At 37.3% G+C, this 19,249-nt stretch overlaps 1 protein-coding gene across 4 annotated transcripts in view; it reads left to right on the top strand.

The window, feature by feature from the left end:
- Positions 1 to 19,249, top strand: part of Arhgef28 (Rho guanine nucleotide exchange factor 28) — a 299,305-nt gene that overhangs the window by 226,367 nt on the left and 53,689 nt on the right. For 3 of the 4 annotated variants that reach the window (XM_058574125.1, XM_046427118.2, XM_046427135.2), the window contains 10 exons: positions 81 to 136; positions 1,152 to 1,200; positions 3,041 to 3,185; positions 3,270 to 3,397; positions 4,566 to 4,706; positions 7,521 to 7,768; positions 12,577 to 12,699; positions 13,850 to 13,967; positions 16,899 to 17,153; positions 18,881 to 18,957. In XM_058574125.1, the coding sequence (XP_058430108.1) occupies positions 81 to 136; positions 1,152 to 1,200; positions 3,041 to 3,185; positions 3,270 to 3,397; positions 4,566 to 4,706; positions 7,521 to 7,768; positions 12,577 to 12,699; positions 13,850 to 13,967; positions 16,899 to 17,153; positions 18,881 to 18,957 (1,340 nt within the window). The remainder of the gene's footprint in view (positions 1 to 80; positions 137 to 1,151; positions 1,201 to 3,040; positions 3,186 to 3,269; positions 3,398 to 4,565; positions 4,707 to 7,520; positions 7,769 to 12,576; positions 12,700 to 13,849; positions 13,968 to 16,898; positions 17,154 to 18,880; positions 18,958 to 19,249) is intronic. The other variant, XM_046427126.2, reaches the window with a different exon arrangement.

The raw sequence follows: 19,249 nt of genomic DNA, 5'->3' as shown, positions 1-19,249 counted from the left end.
TAAAAGCAGGATGTGGTCTTACTCATTTCAGATCCACATAAATAAGATGGTGGTTTTTGAATCTTTTCCTTTTATTTCAGACTGTAATGCAAATGTACATAAGGGTTGTAAAGATGCCATGCCTCCATGCACCAAGGTAATCTCTCTTTGCTGAATATACATGTCTATATCGTATCACCTGTTTGAGATTTAACTCTTATTCTACCTAAATTTATTTCTACAATGATCATTGTAGTGGGAAAACATCCTCAAGGTGTATGGTTATTTACTAAACGGTACAATGTAGAAATAGAGGGAAGCCCAAGTGTGACCGTTTGTGTTACATGGTGTGGGTGCAATATGTGGGGGTCAGGCTTCCTGTCGAGACCTGCTTGCTTTACCAGTTCCAATTCCTGAGTACTCCTAAATGAAGAGTACATGGCAATTCTCAAAAATGAGCCAACACAAGAATTACCTGGAAGACTTATTAAAACCCAGAATCTCTGATTCTGTATGCCTAGATGGGACTGATAATGTGTATTCTAACACATTCCAGGATTTGCTGATGTTGCTGAGGTCCCACTTGGAGGCCACTGGACTAGAGGGATGTTCTCTGTCTTTGGGGTGGGCTTGCATGGATGAAGACATCTGATTTCTGTTCTTTCTCCCCATCCCATTATGTCAAAAGTGCATGATGCTTCTTCAGCAGGAAACTTCAAGTCTCAAACCTCTGTGTTCACTGAAATGCATATTGTGTGGGATCACAGAACTGAGACTGTCCTAGAAGGTCATGTTTCAGTGCTGGGTGGTCATCTCCTGCAGTCAGGAATACAAGGAGTAGAAAGAAATAGGAGGAGAAAGGCAGGGTTGGTAGGAGCTCCTCTTTCACTCTGGGTCTGAACACAGGAACTGGAGATGTTTGGTTGCCCCGAGGCTTTTAATGAAATGGAGCATTTATGAGGCTCACCTTCATCATTGCACATTTCATTGTTGATACACCTAAGTTCTTCACTGCGTTTGATGTCTTTTGCTTTGAGTTCCTCTTTGTTTGAAATAAATAAAATAAGAAAAATGATACAGATGAGAATTCTATTCTGTGTAACTGTGTGCACATTCTTACAGCCCACTGGCACTTTGATCTTATTTTATGTGTTTCTAATATTCTTTACCAGAAATTCCAAGAGAAATATAACAAGAACAAAGCACAGACCATCCATGGAAGTAAGTGATGTGGAAAATGACAAGAACTTTAAAAGTTAATACACACCACACATTTTTCCATTGTTAAAAATACCTCTTGCTTTTGTTTTCTCATTTGCCCAATATTTTTCTTCTTTCATAACATGTGCTTGGCGAAATTTTTAGTTAGGCAGCAAGGTTAAGAAGGATGTCATGTCTCTGACAGAAAGCTTTTGAATTATATGAGCTGTATTATCTACTGTACTAAACAGGACTATTAGGAAAAATTATCATCTGATTGCCTCAGTTTTCAGATGCCATCTAGTACAATATATTATATTGATTTAATAAGCTTTTGAGGAAAAAGACACTATATTAAATGTACATATGTACACATATTTATCTATGTTGATATGTACCACGTTCTTCTTAAGAATGACAAAATTTGGTGAAAGAAAAAAAGGTTTGAGTTTAGAGTCTGTTTTAGAGCCCAAGATTTTTATGAGTCCTTGTTGTCCATTGTCATGGCAACTTGGTGCTTTGACTAGCAATCTTGAAGCTATGTACTCCTTAGTACCTTTGGGATGACAGTGAAATTCCAAGGTATATAGGAATTTTGTTTTTACAGTTCAAAATTTGGTGGTTCTGTTTTTTTTCCATTGCTGAAATTTAAACAGTTTCTCTTGAAAGTAATTGTGACCTTTGAGAGTTATTTGCATTACATTCAAGAACCAGTCACACTCATGTCTCCTAAGTTTGAAAATGATTTATTTATTGTGAGAGATTTTGCCATTCCTTCTACCTAAAGTTTCATTGCCTGACATGCAGCAGGAATTTTAAGTGCATGGTAACTTTTCATTTCAATGCTATAACAGAATGTGACTGATATTTTGAAAACCACTTCAATTGGGGGATAACTAGGTATGCAAAGTCATGGAAACCTGCCATTTGGTGTGATATTACACAAAGTTAAGTTAGTGGAGGCAGTAATAGCTGTTACGTCACTTACTCCCTGTGACTTCAGAAATCTCTCAACATGATTTTAAGATGCTTCTAAATTTGATAAGGTTAAGTGTGAAAGATTGCAAAGATTGCATCTTAGAATTGATAAGATATCATGTGACCTTCCTCTTGATAATCACGAGAACAAATCACACATGTATAAAATCCCCTGTAATATCCTGATATCTGTGAATTCCCACCTGCCTTGCCTGAAAATGTGTGTACCACGACTCTAATATTATGGGACTGCAATATTTTCTGAGTGTCATTTATGGTTCATATCAAATGTAAATGCATATTTATGCCTAGAACATTCTAGAACTGGCCAGAAAAGTATGGAAACACCATTTAGTTTTCAGTATGTGAAAAGAGAACAGCCCAGCTGGGTTTGCAGGTTTCCTTTGTCTGGATTTCATACACCATGAGGAATAATCTCCCCCAGCATCATTCCATTCCATTGACACGCCCTCCCTGTGTGTATCCTTGTTTACACACACAGTGTGCATTCTAGTAACAGTGCTAATAACACCTTGCATCTATTTAAAGCTCACTTTAAGGAATACAAGCTGTGGTTTATGGGAGAGCTTCCCAGTGTTTCCCCATTCCATTTCCTCTTTTGCTTGTGTCATTCCAAACACCCACAATCTCCAAGTGGAGATGCAGTAGAAGGCCTGAAGCATGGTGTCGGGAGAGCATGAGAAAGAAGGGGCATCTGAAGCGAGTGTCAAGATGTGGCAGGGAGACCAGTTTCAAGTGTGAGCATGCAACACCTTAGAAGTGACTGTTTGAGGGTTTACCCTTCGGGCTTTGAAGTGGCTTTCTTTATTTGTAATTGCTGTCCTCTATCAGAACCACATGAAGTTTCTACTCTGATTTCCAGGTTCTTCAGTGAGAGACATCCCACAGCCTGGGCTCTCCCTGCACCCCTCTTCGTCCATGCCTATCGGATTGCCAGCTGGAAGGAAGGACACCGCAGGGCAAGTCCATCCATTGTCCAGAAGCGTTCCAGGCACCACATTGGAAAGGTAAGGCTCAGCCTGTTGTCTCACCTTTGTGGCTCAGACAGGCTGCTGGAGCTAACTCCTCTCCTCTTCCTCCCTCCTTTTCAGCTTCAGAAGGTCAGGGACATCCTTGGAATCTGAGGGTGACAGTAACAACTGGCGAAGCAGGTCTCACTCCGATGAGCTGCTACAATCCGTGGGCTCTTCTCCCTCCACAGAGTCTTTCATGATAGAAGGTGAGGAGAAGATGCATTTCCATTTATTGGTGCTTCTGTGAGCATTTGCTGAAATAAATTTTTTTTCTGAAGAATATTCATTTGTTCTTTCTGAAAGAAATCTGTTTCTTGGTGTCTCTTTGCTATAGGCTCTACTTTTAAAAATAAGGGAAATTTAGTTTTAAAGGAAATAACCAGGGAATAGTGCTCAGAAAATATGTTGCAGATTTTAAATGGACATATTCCCCAAAAGATTAGGCAGTGAACACAGCAAAGAGAATGAAATACATTGTGTGCTTATCACTAAAAAATGTTTTACAGGTATTGATGGATTTAAATGGCTCCTACATGAAAATGCATACTTTAATTTGTTAACCCTGGTCTTGTCTGGATCTCTGAGATACTTTTCCCCACCTGTTGCATCCTATTCCTAAGGGCATAAAAACATTTTTAAAGCATATTTTATAGGTCAGTTTTGAATATGGAGAATTGACTTTTGTATCCAAGTTTCATCAGTAAGTGAAGGGAAACCAAACGGAAGGAGAATATTGACAAGAGAGGGTTGGACCCTCTTCCAGGAAACTCTGTCTTTAAATCCTTTGTCATCTCATCTTTATTGTGATGAGTTAGAATCTCTCTAATGAGTGTTATTTAGGGCCAATAAGGGTGAGTTTTCCTGAAGGGCATTTGTGTATGTGTGCCTGATTCTATCAGGAAAATCTTTACTCACCTGAGATTCAAATTCTTATGCTCTGCCTTGTGTCTTGCCAAGTCAAGAGCCAACCAAGTAGTCAAGTTCAAAATTCAGATCTGAACAAATAGCAAATTAGACTGAAAAAAAAAATCAGTGAGCCTGAGGTCCTATAGGCACATTGTGGATTCCAAAGATTTCCTAAAATGGAGCAAGCCAAAATAAACAAAATTACCTTTAATTTTCTCTTTTCCCCCCGTAGATACAATCACTATTTGAATATCTGATTCTTCTTTGCTTACACGAAAGCTGTCTTGATTTGGACCATTTCATCCTTCTGGTTCTCGGTGTTTTGACTCCACATGCCAATATTCTGGCTGAGGAGTTTCTGTGTTCATAGCAGCTTTATTTGCTGTGCTGAACCTGCAAACAGAACTTGAAAGGTCTGTTTGAGCTGTGTGGTTACTGTGTGTGTTTTCTTTTCTAAACACATATTAGATGTTGTGGATTCTTCTCTGTGGAGTGACCTCAGCAGTGATGCCCGGGAGTTTGAAGCAGAATCCTGGAGTCTTGTGGTGGATCCTTCCTTTTGCAGTAGGCAGGAGAAGGATGTCATTAAAAGACAGGATGTCATTTTTGGTAAGCATTTCAAATATGTCTTGGGGCTGAAGCCGTGTGGTTCAGAGGAAAGAGCATGGAATCCCAGTTTTACCATTTCCTGGTTGCCTGATCTCAGACAAATGACTTTACTCATCTAGACCTCAGTTTCTCCACCTACATATTGGGGATAATGAAGCTCAGGTTTAAAAAGTTTGATGTGCGGCCCTGTGTTCCATCCTGAGCATTACAAAAAACAAAACAGACAATGACAGTGAGACTTAAATGTGGTGTTGTATGTACCTGGTATAAAACAGGTTTTATTTCTCATACTCTTTTTAGATTTACTTAGGTTTGGCCTACACTTTCTTACCTCTTTTATATAAGAGTCACAGTGAACTTTCACGTATTTAACATAGGGGAGACAGGGTTCCTTGATACGGCTTTTGAATGTATGTACCAGGTCCCATACATGTAGATAAGACCATGTTCAACTGAGTGCCGCAGTCCTGAGTGTAAAATTCAACTGTGGTGAGATTTCATTATTTCATGCTATATGGAGTGGTGTTAGTCTAAAATAGGGGAAGTTAAATTATAGTGTAATTGGGAAAAAATGAAGTCTTAAAAGAAATTTTAAGTACAAAGTATGTGCTAAACAGTAGTTCAAGAAGATGCCCTACTTTAACAAAGAGCTTTGTAACAGGCTCTTCTTTGCCCTGACCCTGTGTTTGCAAGTTGTCTGCTGAGGAGGCCACCTTCACACCTGCCTCAGGTGACAGGCAGGTCAGGTGAGGGATGAGTGTGCTTTAAAACCTGCCAGGGGGTATGGATGTGGGAGACCATTGGGAAAGAAAGGACTGTCCCTTTTAGTATTTCTTAATCATTTATATTATACTGTCCTTCTTCAATCAATTTCACATAGTATTAAAAATAACCTAAGTAATTTGGGTTATGGATGACTACATATAACATGGCTTTTGGCCTCAGAAAGGCAAACTGGGAAAAATCCTTCACCCTTCTTTTCTCATTGTTTCCCTTTTAAAGATGAGGATAATTGTTCCTATTTGGGGGGTCATAATGGCAAATGGATTAAAGGATTAAATAAATGATATGGATAAGTGCTTAGTACAGAATGGGCACTAAAAATACGGTAGAAAAGAATAATTGTTAAAAGTCAGTGGGTTCCCAGTGAAAGAGAGATTTGTTTATGATAAAGTAATAAAGCTATTTTTAGACTTATTTGCTCTCCAAGGATGATATTTTAGATTTTGTTCTCAAAAAGTACAGTGTTTATTCTGTAAACAAACACCCAGAATTTATATTTCTGGTATTTCCACAGTCATTATTTTCTCTCATGATGCATTTAAAAAATCAAGATGTAATTCCATACAATAAGATCCCTCACATGCAGTGTATAATCTAATGTTTTTTTGTGAATTAACAAAGTTGTGCTACCATGGAGCCTTATCTAATTCCAGAACATTTGAATTGCTTCAAATGTCCGCGTGAGCAGTTATTCCCATTACCCATTTCAGCAGCATCCAGCAACCACTCAACTACTTTCTGTCCCTAAGGACTTGCCTCTTTTGGACATTTAGCAGCATATGGTCTTTGCAATGGCTCCTGCCCCTTAGCATAATGTTTTCAAGGTTCATATTAGTTGTAATACATATCAGCACTCCATTCCTTTTCATGGCTAGTATTCCTTTTTATTTAATCATCAGTTGATGGATATTTTGGGATCACATGTGTAACTTTATTTTTAACCTTTTGAGGAACTACCAGACTGCCTTATAAAGTGGCAATACCATTTACCTTCCTATCAGCAGTGTGTGAATGTTCCACTTTCTCCACATCCTTACCAACCCTTGTTTTTTTGTCCATCTTTTCTCATTATGTTTATTCTAGTGTGTGTGAGCTAGTGTCTTATTTTGGTTTTGATTTGCATTTTTCAAATGGCTAATGATATTGAGCATCTTTCCTCCTCCATGTCCTCCTCTTTATTCTCTTCTCCTTCTCCTTTCCTTTTCCTTCTTCTTGGTAGTACCAGAGTCTAACCCAGGGCTTTTCACACTAAGCAAGTGTTCTACCACTGAGCCACAGCCTTCAGGCCTCTTGAGCATCATTTTATGTGCTGTCAACCATTTGCATACTTATTTGAGAAACATTTATTCAAATCTTTTGCCTATTTAAGGTCCCCCCCCCCCATTTTTGAGTTTTTTTCCTATAATCTGGATATAAGTCCCTTATCAGATATGTAATTTAAAGGATTTTTTTCCTATTCTTAGGATCATCTTTTTCACTTTTTTGGGGGGGTTTCCTGTCATTGTGATGTACCATTTTCCTCTAGAGAAAGTGGTATTTGGGGAGCATCCTACAGTAGAAAGAACCTACTATTATCTGCATTGAAGGACTTTATTATATTTAGTTCAAGTAAATTCACCAATTCACTTGTGCACAATTAACTGTACTTCCAGTCAGTGCAAAAACCAAAGAAAGAAAGAAAAAGAAAGAAACCCCAGCATTCAGGTTGCAATGGGCCCTAGTTCCCAGTGGAAGGACCTAAAGTTGCTAGTTAGCTGTAAGGGTCCCAGATATATTTGATCGTTATGAGACTTGACTTCCTTATGTAACTTCTTTTACTATCTGGAAAAAAGAAAGTAACTTAATATTTTGAGCTTAAGTTAAATGTGAAGCCAACACTAACTTTTATATTGGAAAAAATGTTCTTGTCCTTTCTAAACATTCCTTCTTTCTTATTTGCACAACATAGAGTGTTGGGCTGCTGATTTGGGACAACAGTGACACTTGTGTTTTAAAGCTTGTTTAGAACATGTTTCTGCTGACGCTTTTCAGAGCTAATGCAAACGGAAATGCATCACATCCAGACCCTGCTCATCATGTCTGAGGTCTTCAGGAAAGGTATGAAGGAGGAGCTGCAGCTGGACCATAGCACTGTGGATAAAATCTTCCCCTGTTTAGATGAGCTGCTCGAAATCCACAGGCATTTCTTCTACTGCATGAAGGAACGCAGACAGGAATCCTGTGTTGACAACGACAGGAATTTTGTGATCAACCAAATTGGAGATATTTTGGTACAACAGGTAAGAAAGGGTTTTCAAACTCTTTACAGAGCTATGAAACCTAAAGAGTTGATTTCATTACAGTTATTGTCAGATGGGTCTAGTTGGTTTTCTTTCATTGAATGTTGGTTTGTAAGATGGTTGTCGGAGAGCTTCCAGCAGCCAATGACTTGACTCCACTCTGTCACCGAACTGGGCTAGATTATCTCTGACCCCACTGCTGCCTCCACCAGGAGTCACAGTCATCAATGAATCTCCTGATGAACGTCCTACTTAGACTTTTTGATGTGATGCACTCTCTAATAACACGGCTTCCCAGTGGGACTGTGATGGTCTCACTAATGTCTCCCAGACAAATATTGGCTCATCTCAGGGAGAGCGAGGGAGATCTGTCATCATTAGAACTCTGGAGCTCATGCTCGGGAAACAAGATGAGCAGACCTCACTTAAGTGCTTGGAATGTTTGAAGCATCAGTGAGAAGGGCTGTGCCCTCTCCTAGTACAGTAATGGCAACCAGCTGCTACTTGATAATGGTGTGTCGCTGTCCCCTGTCTCTCTGAAGGACTTATTAAATAACATGCTCATAGAAAGGTGTGATAACTTTTGTTACGTGATTCCCATATGGTAGGCACTTTTAGGATGCTCTCATGGGTACTTCATTTAACTTTCATGACACTGTGAGGTCAATGCCGTTTTTCCCATTGCATAGGTAGTGACTTTCTTTGGTCATAACACATCTCATAGGTTATATAACTTGGATTTGAATCAAAATCTGCTTCTTTGATCAAGACAACCTAAGAATGTGGGGTCTTAGAAAATCCATGGTGACATTCACGGGAAGGGTTTGCCAACACTGGACTCTAAGTCCCAGTGAGACAGGGATTCTTATCTATTTGGTTACTACTGTCTTTCAGCACCTAGAGCACTGCTTGGTACTATGATGTTTATAAATGAATGGGTCACATCAGGAAAAACATCAGGAATTTTACAGTTGCCGTAAGCACCTGGGGAAAGGCCTGGAGAAAGGCCTGGAGATCTATCCATAATGGCTTTAGTACAGCTTTTCCTAGGTAGATGCCAAAATGCCATCTTCTCAAACAACGTTTTTGAAGCAGTTTCATCCTGCCACATGTGGCAATGGGATTAAGCTGTTGTTCTATATGCTAAAAACAGAGGTGTTAAGTTCATTGATATAAATATGCTTAAATACAAATATTTTTAATGCACAAAAACATAACTTAATATTTGCTGCCCAATTGCTACAGCTACATATCTAACAATGTAAAAGTCTAAATCATAATAACAATTTTTGATCAAAGAGATATCTACTTTGCAGATTAAAGCCCTAGACCTGTTCTATCCTCCTCATTCACCAGAAAGGTTTGGTGCCAAGTAGCAAGGCCAAGTTAAGCAACTCTAAAGTACTTTGCAAGATGGTTTAAATAAAAATGTCCAAATGTGTCTAAACGAACTTTGAAACTAAGTATATTTTAAAATGAAAAGCAAGATTTTGATTTTGTCATTTGAAATTATTTGCGTGTCTGTCTCCTTGATAGAAATAATCATTATTTTACTGTTTTAATTCTAACAATTTAAGCCATTTTAGTTCTTCAGTTCCTTTCATAGTTAGTAAACATTACACATCTCTATTAGTTCTATATTTATTTAATTTTTGTCAATAAACCTGAGGCCTAAATTGAGAACAAGTTTGGAAAGTTTTCTGTCACGAAGGATGAGCCTGGTGGTCTCTTGGATGAAGCACAGACTTCCTTTTGGGGAAAGGACCTTGGTATTCAGAGAAAAGGGTTCTAGTCATTGGCCATGCATAGTGGATGTCGAAAGGGGAAACCCAATAGTTTGCAAATAAAGATATTTACAAACTATTCATCCTCAGATAATGGATTTGGGTGTAAATGAGACAGGCTGATTAATAAGAGTGTACAAGAGGTGGGTTTGGGTAAATCCCACAGTCTAATCATGGAAACTTCTTATGATCTCAGAGGCTAGGCTGGAATATGATATGATTTGATCAGTGCGAATTCTTGATGTTGGAGAGAAATTGTGGACAGGAGGAATTTGATCTAAAACAATAGTTTTTCATCTTCAGATACATACGGATCACTTGAAGATTGTTAAAAATGAGTAATCTGTGCTTTAACTCTCAGTAGTTTTGTTTCCTTGGGATTGGGGTGAGGTCTTGGGTATGGCATATTTATTTATTTATTTATTTAGGTACTGGGGATTGAAGTCCTGGAGTGCTTAACCACTGAGCCATATCCCCATCCCTTTTTATTTTGAGATAGAGTCTCACTGAGTTTCTTAGGGCCTTTTAAATTGCTGAGGCTAGCTTTGAACTTGTGATCCCCCTGCCTCAGCTCCTGAGTTTCTGAGATTACAGGCAGGTACCACCATACCCAGCTAAAATGTTTAATTGTTTTCTCCCCAATGGTAACATCTTGCAAAACTATTACAATATCACAACCAAGATACTGACATGAATACAGTCAAGACACAAAATGTTTCTATCACATGGTTTCTTCATCTGGCCTTTATAATTCTGTGTCCTTTCCTCATGTCCCTACCTTTTCTCTCACTCCTGGCAACCCCCTAACCTGTTCTGCTTCTATAATTTTGTCATTCCAATAATACTGTGTATATGAAATTATGTAATTGGGAGTCAGCATTTTTCACTCGGCATAATTCTCTCAAGAGAAATCTTAGTGGTTGTGTATGTCAATAGTTCATTTCTTTTTATGAGAAATAGTCCATGGTACGGATATTCCACAATTTGTTTAATAATTCACCTGTAGAAGGGTGTTTTATTTTTTTTCAGGCTTTGGACTATTATAAGTAAATACACTATAAACATTCATGTACAAATTTTTGTGCAAAGTTAAGTTTTTATTTTTCTGGGATAAATGCCCAGGGTTGCGATTTCTGGATTGTATAGTGGTTGTATGTTTAGTTTTGTAAGGAACTGCCAACTGTTTTCTAGAGTGGTTGTACCATTTTGTATTTTCATCAACAATATATCAACAATTCAGCTGCTCTGCATCCTTACCAGCATTTGATGTTGTGACTGTCTTTTTTTAGCTCTCCTGAGAGGTATGTAATGATATTTCGTTGTGGTTTAAATTGGATTTCCCTAATGGCTAGTGATGTTGAACATGTTTTCTTATGATTTTTTGTCATCTATATATCCTTTCCAGTGAAATGTCTATTCATGCCTTTTGCCCATTTTATAACTGGATTTTTTTCTTATTGAATATTGAGATTTTTTTCATATTTGAGATATTAATTTTCTTGTTGAATATATGGTGTGTAAATATTTTCTCAAATTCTTTAACTTGCCTTAATTTTGATGAAGTTCAATGTATCTATTTTTCCCCATAAGGTTTATGTTTTTTATTTCAGATCTGAGAACTCTCTGTCTAGCTGTAAATCTCAAAGATTTTCTCCAATTTTTTTCCTAAAAGTTTTATAGTTTCATTTTTACATCTAAGTCTATGTTTCATCTTGAGTTTTTGTAAAAGAAAAAATTATGAAACTTAGGTTTAGGTTTTCTTTTCTTTTCTGTTTTTGGGGTATAGACATCCAATTGCTTCAGCATTATTTCTTATTGAATAGGCTATTCTTTCTCTACTGAGTTACTTTTTCACCTTTGTCAAAAATCAGTTGAGCTTCCTAGATTTCTATTCTGTGGCACTCTTTCCATATAGTCTTAATAACTGTACGTATATAATGCATCTTGAAATTGGAAGAAGGTGCCTTATTTTATTATTCTTTAAAAAAATTGTTATTCTATTACAGTCTTATCTATATTTATAAAGATATAAAAAGATTGCCTGGATTTTTTTTTAAGAATTACATTAAAACTGTATACCAGTTTTGGAGGGAATTGACATCTTTACTAGGTTAAGTCTTCCAATTTGTGAACATGGTATGGGTCTCCATTTATTTAGTTCTTTGATTTCTTTCATTAGCATTATGGAGTCTTCAGTATACAAGTCCTATATGTTCAATTTTTTAGCAATTGTAGCTGGATTAAGGATCACTTTTGAAGTATATGGACCTCAAACATAGATTAAATTAAGCAAAAATGAAAAGATTAGAGATAGTGGTATAAATTTGAAGTACTTTTCAAGGGAGGATGGAGATATTCTGGTTTCTGTTTCCGTGATCTTCAGTATGAGCATGTGTACATAGAGCTATCTATCATGGGTTAAAAAACTGGCACTCAAATCAGTCAGCTAATTCTCTCAACACCACCCATGACTCTAAGTTGATTCCTGCACAGATTTTTCTACAGCTACTTTTCTGAAGGTCAGGCTTATTGAAACTTCAAGTCTATATCTCTTCTTCTTATCAATTAATTAGTTGACATTCTGGTTATTCATCATTTTATTTTCATCTGGGCTAAAAATAGCCTGACTCTTGATCCTTTTGAGATGTATGGACACTCAATCTATAAAGGTACTAAAATTACAAATTGAAATCATAAAGTTTCACATATACATACACACACACAAAAAAAAACAACAACAAAAAGAAAATGATGACAACAAATGTGTTTACTTGGCTGTTTGATTATTAATTCAGTACATATAAAATACATAATCTCATTAGGTTGAACCTCATCACTCAACAACTCCGTTTTATTTTTGTTTAAAAAGTGCCTGGGGAAAAAAAGTGATTATGTTCAGAAATTCCATGATGTTTGTTCTTTATTTGCAAAGAATGTTTTGGAATGTAAGAGAATTGAATGTTCTTTTCTGTGTTTAGAACTTCCTAAATTTGTAAAACAATATTGAAATGTTATTCTTCTCAGTTTTCAGAAGAAAATGCCAGTAAGATGAAGAAAATATACGGTGAATTCTGTAGCCACCACAAAGAAGCTGTTAGCCTTTTCAAAGAACTCCAGCAGAATAAAAAGTTTCAGAATTTTATCAAGGCAAGTAGTGTAAAATTTTACTCCAAAGTGGTAAACCAGCACAGGGAAATAGTTCATTCTTGTACCTTGTGTGATTTAAACAAGTTTCATATCTGGGGTCTAGTTCTCAGGGGAAGGGGAAGGAAGTGGTGGGTTTGTGGCAAAGATGGAAAGTCTCCTTTTCTGTTGGTAAAATACTTCTCCCAAATCATTTCTGTTGGTATCTTATATTTGTGAGGTCATGCCCTCCAAATTTCTGAGAAAATTTGTAGTGTTTTGGGAAGCTATTTCATGCCCTGACAGATTATATATCAGAAAAACCAGAGTAAAAGCAAACATAAAATCCATCATAATATGATACATGACATCATATAATTTCCTCTATAATATGTGCCTCTAAGCAGTATATCTTTAAAAATATGATGACATTATCACAAATAAATTAGCAATACTTCTTTCATATTTTTAAATTTCTCTGTTTATCTCATGAAACCATATTGCTTTAATAAGGATCTGACCAGTGTTCACTTGCAGTGTATGGTGGTTATATATCTTAAATCTCTTCTAACTTGAGTGTTCTCCCCTACCCTCTTTTCCAGTTTATTTGTGGATGAATTTTGTCTTGTAAAACATGTTGGATTCTAAATTTTTATCTACCATTTTAAGACTGCTACCAGATTCTCCTCTATTTTTTCCCATGTACATGTGTGTTGAGTAATTGAAATCTGAAGGAATATTTTGAAATGTTTAGGAGAAAGTTGCCCTGATTTGAAGAAACTTTAAGCACTATAATGTGTAACAAGAAATATAGTGGGAGACATGTCAGAAAAACAAATAGTAAACCACAACCTCATTTTCAAAATTAACTTTGATTTCTGATTACTTTTCCAAAATTTTTGCTACTCAGAAATCCTAATAACTTGCTCACTTTTGGAATTAAATAAAAATACATCCAAGTAACTTGACATTTCTTGAAATCTTTGAGTCTTGGGGCATTGAAACTGATGGCAGAGTGTAAAATTTAAGGACAATGCATCAAGTTTTACTGAATGAAGATAAATATTCTGCTACATCTGAATAGAACTGTACTGTTGTAGAATTTTTTGTATTATTAAATTTGTACATAAAAAGTAAATGCAAGTAGTAGATAAAAATGTATTTTTATTTTAAGCTCCGAAATAGTAATCTTTTGGCTCGTCGCCGAGGAATTCCAGAATGCATTCTCCTGGTCACTCAGCGCATCACAAAATACCCTGTCTTGGTGGAAAGGATATTGCGGTACACCAAGGGTGAGTGGTGACTTGTGGCCCAATATTTGCCTCTCTCCTTTGTTTAAACATACCTGACGTGTACTACATGGCCGCAAATGTTTATGGCATCTGATTCATAAAGATTTTCATGATGAATAAAATGTGAAAGCCTTAGAATTTGGATTCATTTTGAGAAATTATCTCTAAGCATGCAGCTTTCTAATAGTTTCAGTTCCTACAAGGAGCCCAAACCAAGTGGTCTTCTTCTTTCCTTGACCCTGCTTTTCTTCATTGTTTCCCCATATCTGGACCTTCTTAATACCTCCCTACCCTCTTCTTCCAATTACCTTCATAGCAGTCTGTTGAAGCAGGATGCTGTTGATCCTACCACAAAACGTCCACACTCCCAAGCAATGAATTATTACACTGAGAGTGACTTTATGCAAGAGCTACTTTGACCCTGTCAGTTCATCAGGTACCAGGGAATAACAACATCTGGGTGTCTTTTAAGAAACTATTCATGCACACAGTTGAACTATGAGCTCCTTGTGGGATTTATCAGGCCTGTACTTGCCTGGTTCATAGCTAGATCTTCAATGTCTAGTGCACTGACTGGCACAGATTAGGCTGTCAATAAGTAAAAACATGTCAGTGCAATGAGTGAATAAATAAAAACACCTAATTCTTAAACTAACTTACTGGTCTTGAGTAAAAATTACTATCAGTGTGGTAGTGCATTATGTTAACAAGGGCGTGGATTTGGAATTGTGTGACTATGTATTACCATTGTTTTTGTTTGGTTCTGCTTCTTATTAGTTGGGCAAGTTTCTCCTTTACAAAATGAGAATGATCATCCTAGCCATATGGAATTGTTATGAGTACTAATTGAGATTGTCTTGGAAAGTGCCCAGCAGAAAGAACCTGGCAAAAGCAAAGTGCTTAATAAATGGAACCTGTTATTATTGCCTTTATTATTATTACCAGTTGACTTAGAAACAATTGAAATGGTAATGAGATATTAAATGCCCATTCTATAAAACTCAACTTTTTTTTTTGTAAGAGGTCTAGGTGAGCAGACATACATACTTCATTCTTTTCATTTTATCAGTCACATTTAGAACTAAGTCCAGGCAAAAATTATAGTGTTTGTTTCTTATGTTTCATTTTTATTGCTTCCTATAATTTAATGTACAAGAAAATATAAAAATAATACAAAAAGAAAAGCTTCATAAATTTTGTTCTCAGTAAAAGAATGAAAGCAAAATTAAGGCTCTTTAGTTTATATATTCTCTCTAAGTTTACTATAATAGTATGAGAACTAAAATCTGTCAGATCATGGTAGTCAACTAGTGTTACTCCAAGAATCATCCCACACCAAATTTCTGGTAGAATGAATAAACTAATGTATGTTAGAAACTGTAATTATAAGTTATGGCCCTTCTCACATAGTGGCATGATGACAAATGCAAGCCTTCTCAGGTCAGACCTTACCAATGGTCAATCACTCCCTGAGCTTCTGAGGACATTGGTTTCCATGACTGTTACAGCAGTGTTTCTCAGACTTTATTAGCCATCTCCTTTACCTAGAAACCTTGTTTAGGTGCAGATCCTGAATAAGTAGGTCTGGGGCAGAGCCCAGGGCAAGCATTTTTAACAGGATTCCTAGGGAGGCCCATGCTGTCCACTTTTGGTAACTCAGCTTTGCAAGAAGCAATTTATCAAAAGACAGCTTCTTCTTGACCTTTCCTTGACCTTGTAACTCAACTCTGATTTTCTCTACTTGGCTTTTCTAGTAGTGAAACAGGCTTTTTAGAAATTAGAACCTTTTGTGGAGGAGGGTCTCTGTGCAGGTCAAGTAGTGAGGTGTGTTCTTTGACAGGCAGCGAGGGGAAAAAAAAATCTTCCTTGAAAGATGGGCATCAGGATCTGCTCCTTGAGGTTTTCTGATAAGACCCTCCCAAATCTATGAAGATGTTTAGATCCTGGAAATATTCAGACCCTTTTGAGGGTTGATTCCCATTCCTCACTGACTGCTTATTCTAAGATATATTTCTGCAGCTTTAGCCTCTAGAGAGTCTTTGGTTTCTCTGCCAGTTTTTCTTTTGTCTTCTCCTCTTTAGCCCTTGAGTTCCAGCCACCTCAGTAAACATCATCTAGGTGACCTTATCATCAAATACAGAAAAGAGCTCACTTCACTTCTGTGCGGCTTCAGGAGGCTATTTCAGAAACTCCTCCAGAGTACTTCCTTAAGGTGATACAGAAATGAGAGCATGTGGCCAGCGGTTGAAAGTGTAACTACTGGAATTGATAATCGTTTGCTCTGGTGCCATGAACATGACTGACTTGCCCATTAAGCACCGTATTTGGGTCTCTTGGAAATATATTAATTTGTTTCACAGAAGAAAAAAAATGTTAGGTCAAAGAAAATATTGAAATTATAATGTGAATATATTCATAGGTATGCCAACATGGCTATAAAACATATTTTTATGGAAGAAGGGATCCAGGAAGCCAAATGAATCTTAAGTCCACTCAGGTTATCCGTGGCTGAGTTTGTAAGAAGATGGAGACTAGATGCCACGGTTGGCTTCAGTTCTTGGAAACTTGGTACAGGAATTACTAGATTGCTGTGTCTAGGAAGGTGTAAGGAAGCCCTGAATTGGCTGTGACACATTCCCTGCTATAGAGAATAGAACTCAGCTATCTTGTTGTCACCGAAAGCACATTTAATAAGCAAATCTTTTATAATCAAGTATTCTAATGTTTCTTTGTGGAGGGTGGGAAGTACAGTGATAATATAGTATTTGATTTAGTCCAGCACTTTTCTCATGGAGTTTTTGCTATTTGGATAATACATATAACTATATTTAAAAACTAAAGAAAAAAACCTTTCTTTTCCAGTGCTCTTATTGGATGGTGTTCTTTCAGTGGCTTATTATATGGTGTTCTTTCTCTCTTTTTCCCATGCAGAAAGAACTGAAGAACATAAAGACTTATGCAAAGCTCTTTGCTTAATTAAAGACATGATTGCAGCCGTGGATCTGAAAGTCAACGAATATGAGAAAAACCAAAAATGGCTTGAGATCTTAAGTAAGATTGAAAACAAAACATACACAAAGCTGAAAAACGGCCATGTATTTAGAAAGCAGGCCCTGATGAGTACAGAGCGGACCCTGCTGTACGATGGCCTCGTTTACTGGAAAACCGCCACGGGACGTTTCAAAGGTAACTGTGGCTACACCAGACCCATTCCTGCCTTCATTCCTATTGTTCAGGCAACAGAGGACGGGTTTTCAGAGGAAAAATGGTTCAAAGTGGCAGGATCGCATACACAGACCCTTGATTTTTTCAGTTGAAAGATCAAGTTGTGAAGTTCAATAGGCAGGTGTGACCAGTGATCACATCTTTGATGGGAATTTGCTGTCACAACTAACAACTTTCCTATGTGGTTTTATGAATGTGCCTGTTTGTGATGTCTAAAAGGAGCTGAGAGTTCTGCTCATCATTGGCACAGGAATATTATTCTGGCAGTTGTGTTGATAGCAAGGTATTATCACACCTACACAGGTAGGGTCCATTGTGTGCCAAGTCAGCCTGAGGCTGTCAGATCATGAAGGGAGCAAGTGAGAAAACTCTGAATGTCGTCTTTGTTATTGAGCACTGTAACACACATCCACCTGCACGCTGGCCCTGGTGTAAGCACTTCCTCAGGCTACTGTTTGCTCATGGCATTAACTCAACTCTGTTAATCTGGTTAGACTCTAAAGCAGCTGATTTCCATTCTTGAGGTCGTGTAGATAGCACCTTGCCTGACCCAGGCTTTTTTACTCTGGCCACAAGCTAAAATCACCTCTGGAGCTTGAAAAAAAATCAGTGATGCTCAAGTCTCCTCCCAGAGATTCTGATTTTGTCAGTGAGGGGATGAAAACCAGTTCAGAGGGATGTTTTAAAGCCCCCCCCGCCCCCGCCTCCACCCAGGTGAGTCTGCTTTGCAGCCAGGAATAAGAGCTACAGGCCTGGTCTCCTTGTTTCTAACACTTCGTGGTAGTTATGTTCTCAGGTGAGTGATGAGAGGAAGAGAATGTTAAATCTGGTTAAATTGTTAAATTCAAGGTCATTATCCACAAGAGGATGGTCAGGTTGTGTTGGAAGTTCAGCTAATGTCTGAAATGGGATTTGTTGTTTGACACGTTATAATGTTGTATTGAAAAAGCTTTAACCACTATCCATAGATCTGATTGTTCCTTTTCCCTTTAATAGAGTCACTGCATGGGGTCAGTCTGTGTGTGCAGTGGTTCCAGTGAAGGTGGGCTCTTGTAAACAATTTGCAAGAGAAATCTAGACACTCAAACTTCACTCAACTCTCCATGAAACACAGGAGCAGGTTTTCGTGTATAAGTTGATGTGGAAGCTGCCTTTTTATATTTTTTAAAAATATTTATTTTTTAGTTGTAGTTGGACACAATACCTTTATTTTATTTATTTATTTTTATGTGGTGATGAGGATCTAACCCAGGGCCTCACATGTGCTAGGTGAGTGCTCTACTGCTGAGCCACAACCCCAGCCCCCTTTTTACATTTTTTAATTAAGCATGGTTTTCCCCTAAATGCAAGGGCTTGCTCCAGTCTATTAGAACCTTCTTTCTGTAGGATATTTTCCATCCATTTTGAAATCTGCAATTTAAATTCTGGATATATATGTATAGTTATACATACAAACATGCACACTTAAAGTTGGCTTTTTACTAAGTTGTCTGTATATCCTTCATTTTCACCTTCACTATCATAATACTGGGGATTTAATAAAAGTTTTATAATTAGACTAACCTGAGTCACTTAATTTTACTGAATTTATTTAAATTTGAAGCATGAAATTAGAATATTTAATAAAGGCATTTGAAAATGTGGTTTGCATCACTAACATTAGTAATGTTTTTTTTTTTTTTTTTAAGATATCCTAGCTCTACTTCTAACTGATGTGCTGCTCTTTTTACAAGAAAAAGACCAGAAATACATCTTTGCAGCCGTAGTAAGTATATGGCCATATGATACATATTTTTAATAAGACTTCATTCTGCATTTCCTTGGGAAAAAATGCCCGAAATTCTTAGTGAAATAAAATGCACCGCATATAGTTCCATTATTATTGGCAATTTTACAGCTAGTTTAGTAACTATTTGAATTGTGAAAAGATTGTAGCACTTTGGTACTAGGTAGTGAATAGGCACTTCCCTGAGCCCCCCAGGTACCTCTCTGTTATGGCTATCTTGGTCTTTCCTATTATCCCCAAACCCTATGTCCCTCTCTCAGATCTAATGGCT

Source organism: Marmota monax, unplaced genomic scaffold, assembly GCF_021218885.2.
Source record: "Marmota monax isolate L192 unplaced genomic scaffold, Marmota_monax_Labrador192_F-V1.1 WCK01_AAM20220418_F8-fsc00018, whole genome shotgun sequence".
In the NCBI taxonomy this organism is placed as follows: domain Eukaryota; kingdom Metazoa; phylum Chordata; class Mammalia; order Rodentia; family Sciuridae; genus Marmota; species Marmota monax.
The sequence above is the reverse complement of the archived record's forward strand: the minus strand, read 5'-3'. Positions and strand labels throughout refer to the sequence as shown.